Source organism: Protobothrops mucrosquamatus, unplaced genomic scaffold, assembly GCF_001527695.2.
Source record: "Protobothrops mucrosquamatus isolate PMUCROS unplaced genomic scaffold, P.Mucros_1.0 scaffold4118, whole genome shotgun sequence".
Classification (NCBI taxonomy): Eukaryota; Metazoa; Chordata; class Lepidosauria; order Squamata; family Viperidae; genus Protobothrops; species Protobothrops mucrosquamatus.
The window spans coordinates 52,390-65,088 of record NW_015390046.1 but is presented as its reverse complement, the minus strand read 5'-3'; the positions used below and the strand labels follow the sequence as shown (position 1 = coordinate 65,088).

The window sequence follows — 12,699 nt, the reverse complement described above, 5'->3', positions numbered from 1 at the left end:
GAAGGAAGGAAGGAAGGAAGGAAGGAAGGAAACTAATGATGGATAGATGGGAGGGAGGGAGGGAGGAAGGAAACTAATTATGATGGATGGATGGAAGGAGGGAGGGAGGAAGGAAGGATGGATGGACCACCTTCCTAACCTCAAGACAATGGACCACAATGTCCAGAAGTTCCACTGAGAGCTCTGCTAGGTGGGGAATTCTGGGACTTGGCTGTCCACTCTTCAAGATGGAGCAACGCTAATATTTATTTATTTATTAGAAATCAATGATGAGCTACCTAATACTGCTTCCTCCTCCTCCTCGGTTCCCCACAGCAACAACCCTGTGAGGCTAAGAGTGTGTGACTGGCTTGAAGCCAGCTTTCATGGCTAAAGCAGGACTAGAACTCACCATCTCCTGGTGATTGGCCCAAAGTCACCCAGCCAGTTTTCCTGACTCAGGAAGGACTAGAACTCACCATCTGCCAATTTCTAGACCAGCGCCTGTCCTAGCCTGATCTCCCTTGATGGTTGACCCACGCAACCTTAGTCCGTCCAAATATTTGCAGCCCTTTTGCTAAGGTTCTCACCTTCACAGCCATGATCGTGTCGCTCTTCGCGTGGTGCACTTTCTCCACCACGCCGTAAGCACCTCGGCCCAGTTCGGAGATGCTCACCAAGTCATCGGCCTCAACTTCAAAGTTCTGCAGATCGGACGTGATGCAAAAAACAGAGTAAAGAAAATGGCCAACAGGTTAAGAACATAGAAACAGGTCTCGTGCCCTCTGCGTGAACAAACTAACAAAAACACACTTCGAGGCACAACCTTCCATCCGTTCAAGTCAACTTGTTGCCATCGACAATCTGGAAACCACATAAAACATCCTTAAAAAGGGAAAATAACCGTGTTCTGACTTGCACGTGGAATTCTGGGAGATGAAGTCCACGCAGCGGAAACTCGCCAAGGTTTGAGAAACAAGAAAGTAAAGCAACACCCAACTCTTTAGCAATTATCTTTCTTCCTGGGAACGCAGGTAGTTCTCGACTTAAGAACACAATTGGAGCCCAAATTTTTATGTTGCTAAGTGAGAAACTTGTTAAGTGAGTTTTGCCCCATTTTATCACTGCAGCTGACACAGGACAGAAAAATCTTGCAGCCAAGAAGGCTCCATACCCATTTGCACTACTCAGGTGGACACAGATAAACCTCCAAGTGGCCTCAAGGACTCTCTAAAAGCTGTCCAGTTGTCTGCAAGGAGTATAAATCCTTCCATTCCCCTCCAGTCAGAGCTGAAGAAGCTTCTGGGATGAGAAATGAAAGGTCTTCAAAGAAAAACAAGAAAGTCCAGTTGAAAAAGCACCACTGAGGACACAGATAAACCTTCAAGTGGCCTCAACGACTCCCTAAAAGGATGCAAATGACCAGCTGTCTGCAAGGAGTATAAATCCTTCCCTTCCCCACCACCCAGTCAGAGCTGAAGAAGCTTCTTGGATCAGAAGCGAAACATCTTCAAAGATAAACAAGGAAGTCCAGTTGCCTCCTGAAAAAAGCACCTTTGGGACAATCATGGCCTGGAGGATGGAGAATCTCCATGTTTTGTCTTTCCACCACTCCAGCTATTCAGCAAATAGGTAACCGTAGATCTCACTTTTTGTCTTTTTCCACAAATGCACTCTTGAAGAAATTCCCCAAGGTGTCCCTTGGACCAACTGGTCCCCCTAACCTGCTCATAAATCGTCATTTTTTGCCATCGTGGAGAAAAAGTTGGAATTTCCCCTCGCAGCTGAGGACAGAGGGAGCAGAACTATGCCGTGTAATTTAATAAAGCGTTCTTTGACTCTTAAACAGAAGTGGCCCATTGCCATTCCAGCTTACAGGAAAGTCTAAATGGCAGGAGACTTTCTAGGCAAGGAGAAAAGAAAAACAGGAGATCTGGGGAAGGACCGGGTCCTTTACACCCCAGACAACTTCAGACATTTAATGCAGATTATCTCTGATGGCTTTGGCCTTCCCAAAGGAAGCGATCTCCGTGTCTAAAACAAAGATCGTTATTCTTTGACTGACAGTTTATGGGGCAGCTTGTAACCAGAAACCAGCAGCTATTTCTAGCTGCTAAGTGTGAGGGTCACACAAACTCCCAAGAGTCCGAGCTGGGTCAGCCCACAGCCAATGGAAAGCTTTCAAAGGCAGGAATAGAAAAGGCTGTTGGGAGGAAGAGAGACGGTGACCTCAAGTGACCCATCCATTAGGTCAGGTCAGGCCCACAAAGAGTAGGAGGAGGAACTCAGAAGAGCACTGAGGTCAGGTTCAACAGAAAACAAGAGGTATGAAAGAGGAGACCTGGGTTTCCCCAAGTGCTTAAGATACTGGAAGAGCTTAGAAGAACATTCTTCCAGAAGTTCTGGAGATGTTATCAGGCCAGCTTCTTGGGATGAGATGGATTCTCGCCCACCAAGCCATGGCTTGTGGTAATTACGGCTTGTGGTGCAAGGCTGATACAACCTCTACAGCTGGCACTCATGATCTACAGCAGTCTTTTTCAAACTTGGCAATTTCAAGATTGGACTTTAACTCCCAGAATACCCCAATCAGCATGTTGGGAGTTGAAGTCCACGGGTCTTAAAGGTGCCAAATTTGAACAACAGTGGTCTACCAATGTGAGAAGAACGTCGCTTGCTAAGTAAAAACTAAGCAAACCACAGTTGCATGCACCCAGTAGTCAACCTTATGGGACCACAAGGAGAAGCTCAACAAGAAGAGGGTGAAACCACCACACCTTGGATTTTGTCCCAACCGGGTACCTACACACAAGCTTTGCCTACACAAAGAAACACTCGTATGGAGGGGGCACTATCCTTGCAGTTCTGAGCCTCTCCCGTTTTAATTTCATGAAAAAGCAACAAGATAAACAGTAAATCAAAGAATTCTGCAGAAGAAAAAGTCAAAAGCTTGGACAGAGAACAAGATCTACCTTTTCTCCAATGGTGATAAAAGTCCTGGAGTCCAAGTTCCTTGGTGGTCTGTGGAAGAAACAAAAAGAAAAGAATTCAATCCAGTCCTGGTTCTGGAGAAGACCCAAAGCCCGAAACTTGGTGCCCACCTCCTACGTTCTAGCATTGGAAAAAGAAAACAAGATTAAAAAAATATAATCAATCGAGTTGCGGCTTCAGCTGATCAATCAGACATCCCAAGCTAAAGAAGACACAATTCATCCTTTCTCGTGTTCTGGCATTACAACAAAAGTTGCATTTAACAGACAGCAGGGAGTCCATTAAATCCAAAGGACCTTAACTGATGTCCTTTGGTGAGGAGGTTATGTCATGGAAATGTTGACCTCAGATGCACCGGCTTACGTCATTTGGTCTAACACTTAACCAACGTCACCTAACCACACGAGTGACATAAATGGAGGCCAATTATATGAAAACATCAATTATCTCATTAGGTAACTGGATGCCGCTGACATAAGTTAGGCCGATTGTCCAGACGGATTCAGAAACAACGGACTGTGGGGAGGGATAACGCCTGGAAGAACATCTGCTTCTTCGTTCCATCTGCGGTTCACTAAACAGAGTCGTGGACAAAACCAAGTTTGCTTAACATTCCTTTTGATTGGATCTCATTCGGAAAATATCAACGTGGCCTCCCAGTCTTTCAGCCTCTTAAGGCCGGCATTTTCATTGAAAACGGGGTTCAGCCGAACGACGTTTCACTTTTACAGAGTGTCCTTCACTTACGACCCCAAGGGAGCCAAACATTTTGTTACTTGAGTTTTGTCCGTAAAAAGAGGAGAAATAGATCTTACGTTGCAGGGACAGGTGACTGTTTATTAACCGAGGGCATTCTTAAAATGGGTGGTCTTTTCTTCTTTGTTCCTGGAAGAAAAAGGACATTTTTTTAAAAAACCCAATCGGCTCGAGAGGACAAGGCTTCTGTTCATGTACAGGGCCAAACTATAGTTTGTTCGTAGTTATAGTTTTAAAAAAAACAACCCAACATCATGCGAGTGGCTGCGTTTTTACACCATGCGCTAAACGAAACCAACGGCACGAGTGAATCAGGACTATGAGAATTGATGCAAAAGGAAGGGTAGGCTACGAGGACCCCGTCTAATTCAAAATACTTTCTACCCCAAGTTGTCATTGCGTTGGCTTCACTGCCTCACACCCAGCCTACTTCGCCAGGCTGTTGAGAGAGTAAAAACAGGGGAAAGAATTCATCTACTCCGTTCTTCCTATTGCATTTAGATGTGACATACTCAATGCCTGTAACTTATGAAGAACGGTTGCTGGAGTTGGGTCTGTCTAGTTTAATGAAGAGAAGGATGAGGGGTGACATGATAGCAGTCTTCCAGTATCTCAGGAGCTGCCCCAAAGAAGAGGGAGTCAAGCTATTCTCCAAAGGGCCTGAAGGCAGGACAAGAAGCAACAGATGGAAACTAACCAAAGAGAGAAGCAACCTAGAACTAAGGAGGAATTTCCTGACAGTTAGAACAATTAACCAGTGGAACAACCTGCCTCCAGAAGTTGTAAATGCTCCAACACTGGAGGTTTTTAAGAAGAGACTGGACAGCCATTTGTCTGAAATGGTATAGGGTTCCTGCCTGAGCAGGGGGTTGGACTAGAAGACCTCTAAGTTCCCTTCCAACTTTGTTATTCTCTATTTCCATTTCCAAAGAATGAAGAATTTTGGTTCTAAGTCTCAGCTATTGTAGGCAGGCCAAACAAGTGATTTTCAGCAGTGGAGGAATTTTTTTTTTAATTTAAAAAATGTATTCCTCACTTACCGACTTTGCGCTTTTCCAAGGATCCTTTGGGATCTGTAAGAGAAGAGAGGAGAGGTTAGAAAAGAGCTGTTGTTTAAAAAAGCCTGAATAGCTGGGCTGATGATCAGCCATGGAGGAAATACTTCAGCCAGCCCAGCCTTGGGAGACCCCTGCCTTAGAGGAAGCAAGACATTTGCCCCCCTTCAGAGACGGTTGCTCGAAATTCAAAGCCGAAATCTTTCCACCCCTTCCCCAAAAAGCAGAATAAAGTCACCCGAACAGAGAAATGCACTGCAAAATGCAACTTGAAATCTGGCCTCATTGTATGCATCCGAGAACAAGCACTGCATTGAGGCTGGATCCGAAGACAACACTATTAAACTCGGAGGCAGCGGCTTGATTTTATGAAACGGCGCTTTTTTTAAAAGAAAAAGGAAAAAAAAGGAAGACAAATCAAGGGAGGTGCGCTGCTTGCGTAATAACCCCGCTGCTTCCCTCCCCGAACTTAACAGCGAGAAGGAGAGTTCACGGTGGATTTTAGACAGGATTTAGGAAAAAGGAGGGCCCGGCAGACAGTGAGTACCTCTTTAGTCACCCCGTGTGACTAACAACCAGGCTTGTCATTCTAGTTTGCGGTCCGATAAATCTTTCCATAGCTACAGGACAGGGATATATAATTTGCATATGCATATATGTATATGTGTGTGTGTGTATGTGTATATAAGTGTGTGTGTGTATAGATAGATAGATAGATAGATAGATAGATAGATAGATAGATAGATAGATAGATAGATAAATAGATAGATAGATAGATAGATAGATAGATAGATAGATAGATAGATAGATAGCTACAGAGAGAGAGAGAGAGATGGATATAGATATACAGATATAGAGATATATAAGATATAGATATATGGATATATAGGTATAGATATATAGATATCTTCTCCCTTCCAACTGACCCTTACTTGGCCCACACACCGGGGAGAGCGCCATGTACTCTTCTGCACACCATGAGGACTAGCACCAATAGCCAGGCAGGTCTGGCTTGGCCAGAGGTCCTGCCCTCTCCCACTCCTTGACTCTGGAAGCCTCATGGCCACAAGATGGGCAGGAAGAGCCCCAACTTCAACTAAAAACACTCCCTCTAAGTTTTCATTGGCGGGGCGCCTACGACACCCCGAAGATGGAAAAGGAGGATCTGTATCCTCAGCTTGGATTCCCGTCTCCACCCACTCGGGCTGCCAGCCCTGTGAACACCTGAAGCCGGGAGCGTTTGGGCGACTGGGATCCTGACCCAACAAGCTTTGCAGGAAATTCCACCTTTCTTGGAGGCTTGTCAGGCAACAGGACCGAGTATCGGGTTGCAGCACTCAGCCTGCAGCTCCCCGGCGACAGACGTGCATGCACGTGCATGCAGAGGCTGCAGAAAATGCGAGACCTCTGTGCAATCTGCACATCTGGGCCGCTTCCGGTTCACAAGAGGCATCGGCAAGCTAACAACGACCTAAAGCAGGGTGTCCAACCTTGCTGACTTTTAAGACTTGCAGACTTCAACTCGCAGAATTCCCCAGCCAGCAACCTTGGTGACTTTTTAAGACCTGCAGACTTCAACTCCCAGAATTCCCCAGCCAGCAACCTTGGTGACTTTTTAAGACTTGCAGACTTCAACTCCCAGAATTCCGCAGCCAGCTTTGGGAGTATCCTGGGAGTTGGAAGTCCACAAGTTTTAAAGTCAACAAGGTTGGACACCCCTGACCTAGAGGAAACAGAGGTGGGGAGGAATCCAGCAGGTTTAAAATCCCCCTCCAAAATGAACAGCATCCTAGTTGGATCACCATCTGATTGGCTTCCAGCACTGCCTGTCAAGGGATTCTGCATTTTCTGCAACGCTTGCTGATCTTTGCATTTCTTTCTCCTCTTTCTATGCCAGTGGCAGGAGATCAACGACACACGGAAAACACACATGACAAAAATAAAAACAGGCCAGGATACAAAATGATTCTGCAGCAATAGTCGTGTTTAAAACAGGAAGGCTGTGGAACGGATGCTAATGCATCTATATGTCATCCAGAGCAAAGCCAAAGGTTAAGCATCCATATGCAACACTAGTTTGTTTGTTTATTTTGCTTATTGTGTAGACAGGCAAACTGATTCTGTGCAAAGGCAATTCTAACAGTTTATCTTTTGCAAATTCAAAAACAAAACAAAACAAAAAAATAAAGAGGGAGAAGATTTTCCCAAGATTCTGGGTTGTGGTGTTTAATTTTCCAGGCAATGCAAAATCTCCTGTTTTAATGCTACTGAAATCCCCTTTATTGTGGCACAGATTTCTGGGTTATGCACTGACATATTGAAGGAAGGAAAGAAGTAAGTAAGTAAGTAAGTAAGTAAGTAAGTAAGTAAGTAAGTAAGTAAGTAAGGAAGGAAGGAAGGAAGGAAGGAAGGAAGGAAGGAAGGAAGGAAGGAAGGAAGGAAGGAAGGAAGGAAGGAAGGAAGGAAGGAAGGAAGGAAGGAAGGAATTGACGGCTAACTCGCCTGGAAGTCAGACATGAGTCACCCCAGGAAAGTGGGACAGGGGTGTGTTAAAAGCCCTATAAATGCGGCTGTGCTACCATTTGTTTTCGGATGACTCAAAAGAAGAGTGGATCCTTAGCCAGTACAATACAGTATTGAGACTCACTGGGCCTGTTTTAGAAGGCTTGAGTGAGCTTGGATCCGCTTCCTAGTGGACAGATGGATGTTTCTGGAAAGCTACAAAGCAGGACACACGCACACTGTGATTGCCCTGGCTGTGTTGCCCAGCAACTGTTGCTTTTGGTCGAGGAGGTAACCTATAACAAGTAGAATTCGCCGTTGCTAGTCTTCTCCGTTAATTTCCCTAAGAGGAAAATTCCTCTAAAGAAAACCTCTTCTTAAAGCTTGCCACCACGACAGCAAGGAGTGTTTTTTTGGAGAGACGCACACCTACACACCCTAATCCCTAATCCCCAAAAGAATGGATCATTATGCTGAATTGCAAACACTGAATTTAATGAAGGACGAGGGGTGACATGACAGGTGTCTTCCAATATCTCAGGGGCTGCCCCAAAGAAGAAGGAGTCAAGCTATTCTCCAAAGCACCTGAAGGCAGGACAAGAAGCAACGGATGGAAACTAACCAAGGAGAGAAGCAACCTAGAACTAAGAAGAAATTTCTTGATAAGGAGAATGATTAATCAGTGGAACAACTTCCCTCCAGAAGTTGTGGGTGCTCCATCACTGGAAGTCTTTAAGAAGAGACTGCACAGCCATTTGTCTAAAATGGTATAGGGTTTCCTGCCTGAGCAGGGGGCTGGACTAGAAGACCTCCAAGGTCCCTTCCATCTCTGTTGTTCTGAATAGGCTGTTCCCCCCCCCCCCCATCGAGCAACAAAATTAACCAGCAAATGGCTTAGGGAGGCAGACTCCGATTCACACTTGTCCTTTGCAGAACTGACCGACTGAAAATGGGAGCTACAGGGATCTCCATGCAAAAGCATCTTCGTTGCGGATCACAGTCCTGCTTTTCCGATGCTTGCACAGTTGCAGCAGGGAGCCAGGAAAGGAGATTGTACAATATTTCATGTTTAGGTGATATAAAAATTGCTGCCCAAACAGCAGCAAATCTGGTTCCTCTTTTCTATTCTGGCTAAGAAATGAAATTGACTCGTTTTTTCCAAAGGGCATTGACACTTGCAACAAATGCTGCCCAATGTTACTGGACTGCATAGAAGGAGTCTTTTAGGAAAATGCATAAAAGCTGGCTGGGTGATTCCGGGCCAATCACCAGGAGACGGTGAGTTCTAGTCCTGCCTTAAGCATGCAAGGTGGCTGGATGACTCTGGGCCAATCACCAGGAGACGGTGAGTTCTAGTCCTGCCTTAGACATGAAAGACAACTGGGTGACTTTGGGCCAATCACCGGGAGACGGTGAGTTCTAGTCCTGCCTTAGACATGAAAGACAACTGGGTGACTTTGGGTTTGTCACTCTCTCTCAGCCCAACCTACCTCATAGGGTTGTTTTTCTGGGGAAAATAGGAGGAAGGAGCATTTATGTTCACCACAATGAGTTATTGATAAAAAATAATACAGTAAAGGCGGGATTGAAAAACCTACTAAATACATTTTTTAAAAAAAGTTTTACTTCTTTTTACTAAGCTTCCTCTTGTCCTCAGAGAGTTTTGAAGACCTTTTTGAGGTTTCTACCAGCCCCCCCCCCACTCTCTTGAGGGCTCCGCTTACCCCCCTCCCAATAACCGCCCTGGAAAATCACTCCAAAATCTGTTTTAAGTCTAAAGGGACTGCTCTTTAGACGGATGCAAGCTGAACTTCCAACCCTTAAAAAACTCAAAATTAAACATGCTGCACTGCACAATGAAACATCTCTTTTTTTTTCCCCGCACCGCTCCCATTCAGTCTTTCCAAATGCCAAGACCTTTCCCCTATTATTACATTTAAAAAAAAAAAAAAAAAGCATTCATCTGGAATTCTCCTCCAAGACTTCCTTGAATCGTTTCCAGAAGATGACTGTAAAAAACTCTTTTGTTCCCAAAGAATTTCTGGGCCTGCCTGAAATCAGTGAGGTCATCAGGCTTCTGAGTCACCAAAAGGATGGTAAAAATACATTCACAAACCCCACCACACACACACACACACTCCTCTGGCAACTGGACAGATCCCCGAGACGGGTGACTTCTGTTTGTCTGAAGGGGGGGGGAAAAAACCCTTGTAGGCCACGGGCAGAAGATTTCGGCCTTGGGAAAACCGTGTGTGTGTGTGTGTGTGTGTGTGTGTGTGAGAGAGAGAGAGAGAGAGAGAGAGAGAGAGAGAGAGAGAGAAAGAGAGAGATGGATGTAGTATAGAGTTTCCTGCCTGAGCAGGGGGTTGGACTAGATGACCTCCAAGGTCCCTTCCAACTTTTTTATTATTATTATTATTATTATTATTATTATTATTATTATTATTATTATTATTATTACTACTACTACTACTACTACTACTACTACTATTACTATTATTATTTAACGATTGTGATTCATTTAACAACTGTGTGATGCACTTAACAACGGGGGCAAAAAAAGGTCACAAAACGGGGGGGAAGCTCGCTTAGCAACTGCCTCGCTTAGCGACGGAAACTTCGGCTCAACTACGGTCGTTGAGAGTTACCTGTAGAGACTGTACAATTTGCACGCCGAGGTACGGTGGCCGTTATAAGAGCGAGAACCGGACGTTAAGTCCCTTTTCTCAGCGCTGTTGTTAACTTGTTGCTAAACAAATGATTGTCGGTGAAGGACCACCGTTACACCTTGGCACTCAACCGCCAACGCTGGCCAACACTGAGAGACCAGGACCTTAAAACGGCACCCTTCTCTAAAATGAAGCGGGGCCAATTTTCCCAACAGGGCCTCCTCCGGTGATGGCCCCTTCCCAAATTTCCCACTGAGAATTACGTGGTGCTTTCCCTTTATCCAGCATTGCTAGCACAAGCTAAAATGCAGATTATTTATGCCACCTTTGAGAAGGAGGGAAGGAAACCTGGAAATACGATCCCTGTTGAATGAAACTCTGATTTGCCAAGCACACAGAAGTCCACCGGACTTTGCAAAATGTCCCCCCCCCCGTGGAATGGGGAACATCTCTCTGCAAACTGGCCCAAAAGGGATGGAGATTTACGAACAGCCCATTCTGGACTCAAAATGCCCCATTTGGAGTGGTGTGTATGTGTGTCAAAATGTTCCATGACAGCACAATTTCCCATAGCCTTGGCGTTTTGGGGGTTTTTTTTTTTTTTTTTTAGCCCTGCACCAAAAAGTGCCAGGAAAAAAATTCAACCAGCTGGCGATATTCTCCTCCCTTCTAAAAATTTCAACCACCAGGCCAAATTCTAGCCCTCACCCGCTTAGAGGCACAGCGTTAATGCCAACCAATGGGGAAAAAAAAACCTTGGCTGGCAGCGGGAGAGGAAGTCCGAAAATAAATAAAATAAAAATGCTTTGGTCTGGATTCACTGCAGCCGCTTGGCGTTAAGAGAATTACAAACTGCACATGCTCCGGATCTATAACCCTGCCTCTCTCCCCAAAATCATAGTGCAGAGGTTTGCATAATAAGGCATCATCTTAGTCCGCAAGGAGAAGGGCGGGATATAAATTTAATAAAATAAATAAAAATAAAATAAAATCTTAATCCAGGTTATCTGCAGGCGGTCCTCGTTTAGCAACACGCAGCTTGGTCTTTAACAGGTGTCACTGAGTGAAACTGTGACTCTGATCTTTCCGCTTTTTTTACTGGTTTTGCAGACCTCGATGGGAAGACCGTTTCCCAACTGGTTTTTTTTTTTGCATCAAACGGTTGCTAAGTGAGGACGACCCGTTTTGTAGTCTGCCAGGAGGAACTTGGCGGCCTACCTCATAGGGTTGTAAAACTCGCTCAGCTAGCAAATCTTTAGGATTTGCAGTCTCAAAGACGAACAGCGACAGCCAGGGCGAAGAAGGACCCTCATGCAAAGTGTTTTGAACATCAAAAACGTAAGCGAGGCCAGCTCCATTTATCAGCAGAGTGTAGTTCTGTGTAGTTGTGTGTCTGTGTATGTGTGTGTGGGGAAAAAAAAACCTGTCCTCCCCCCACCAGCTTCTGGAAACTCTATCTTTGTTCCTAGTTCAGATTGTACAGCCCTCTGCAATGCTAGCAATTCTTTCAGCAACTCGCTTTCTCGTAATATGTCAACACAACGAGTTCCTAGGAATTTCATCTCAGATACCAGAGATTCTGCACTGGTGCGATAATGCAGGAAACAGGCAAGGACACAAACAGCATTCTTAACTTTAAAAAAAACAAAAAACCTGGCTGGCTGGGGAATTCTGGGAGTTGAAGTCTACTAATCTTCAAATTGCTAAGGTTGAGAAACATCTATTTATTTATGTATCTATGTATGGGTCCATCCATCATCTATCTGTCTGTCTGTTTATTCATCATCTATCTATGGGTCCATCCATCATCTATCTGTCTGTCTGTCTGTCTGTCTATTCATCATCTATCTATCTATGGGTCCATCCATCATTTACCTACCTACCTACCTATATATGGGTCCATCCATCATCTATCTGGGTCCATCATCTATCATCTATCTATCTATCTATCTATCTATCTATCTATCTATCTATCTATGGGTCCATCCATTATCTATCTATCTATCTATCTATCTATCTATCTATCTATCTATCTATCTATCTATCTATCTATCTATCTATCTATCTATCTAAACTTTGCAAACTTTTCTGCATTTGAGCACAGAAAAGAAAGAAAAAACCCAGCAGAGCAGGACCAAAACTGAACTTAATTTAATTTACATAAAGGGCAAAAATCTCCTGTCAGTCAAGCTTACCTTTTTGGTAACTTCATGGTCATCCCCACCTAGCTTTTTTGATAGCCACTCAAAAGCGGCTTGCAAGTCACCTGCTGCCAAGGCTTCCCCCCTCTCCCCACCAATACCGCAATCTAGTCTATATCACTTAGTGGTCTCTCGTCCAACCGTAATACACAAACCTATTTGGTTTAGCAAATGCACAGACCCTCCTCCATGTATCGGACTGCGAACAAATTGCTATCATCCAGGATGATCACTCTCACGGCTGATATGCACCCAAAGATTGCAATTTGCAATTATGTTCAGAAAAATGCAGGGCCAGGGAGCTGCAGGAGAAAATCACCTGTAACCTCAACTCTTCCCCCCCTATAATAAAGGGGGTCATGGATATTTAAGCTTCCTCATCTGCAACCCACACATCCTTTGCTAGACAGCCTGCCATTTACATACAGTTTCTGGAAGAGAAGGAAGAAAAGGCTACCTCTAAGCATATACAGAATGCATTGCCTTAACACCACCAGTTTTTGTCGACTGGAAAGCAGGAAACTTAACAGCCCAGAATTTCTTTTC

At 44.6% G+C, this 12,699-nt stretch overlaps 1 protein-coding gene across 1 annotated transcript in view; it reads right to left on the bottom strand.

The window, feature by feature from the left end:
• Window positions 1-12,699, bottom strand: part of MAP2K3 (mitogen-activated protein kinase kinase 3) — a 31,597-nt gene that overhangs the window by 1,850 nt on the left and 17,048 nt on the right. Inside the window, exons 3-6 of the mRNA XM_015827976.1 lie at window positions 4,767-4,799; window positions 3,786-3,855; window positions 2,952-3,000; window positions 570-683 (exon numbers count right to left, since the gene is read on the bottom strand). Of these exons, the coding sequence (XP_015683462.1) occupies window positions 570-683; window positions 2,952-3,000; window positions 3,786-3,855; window positions 4,767-4,799 (266 nt within the window). The remainder of the gene's footprint in view (window positions 1-569; window positions 684-2,951; window positions 3,001-3,785; window positions 3,856-4,766; window positions 4,800-12,699) is intronic.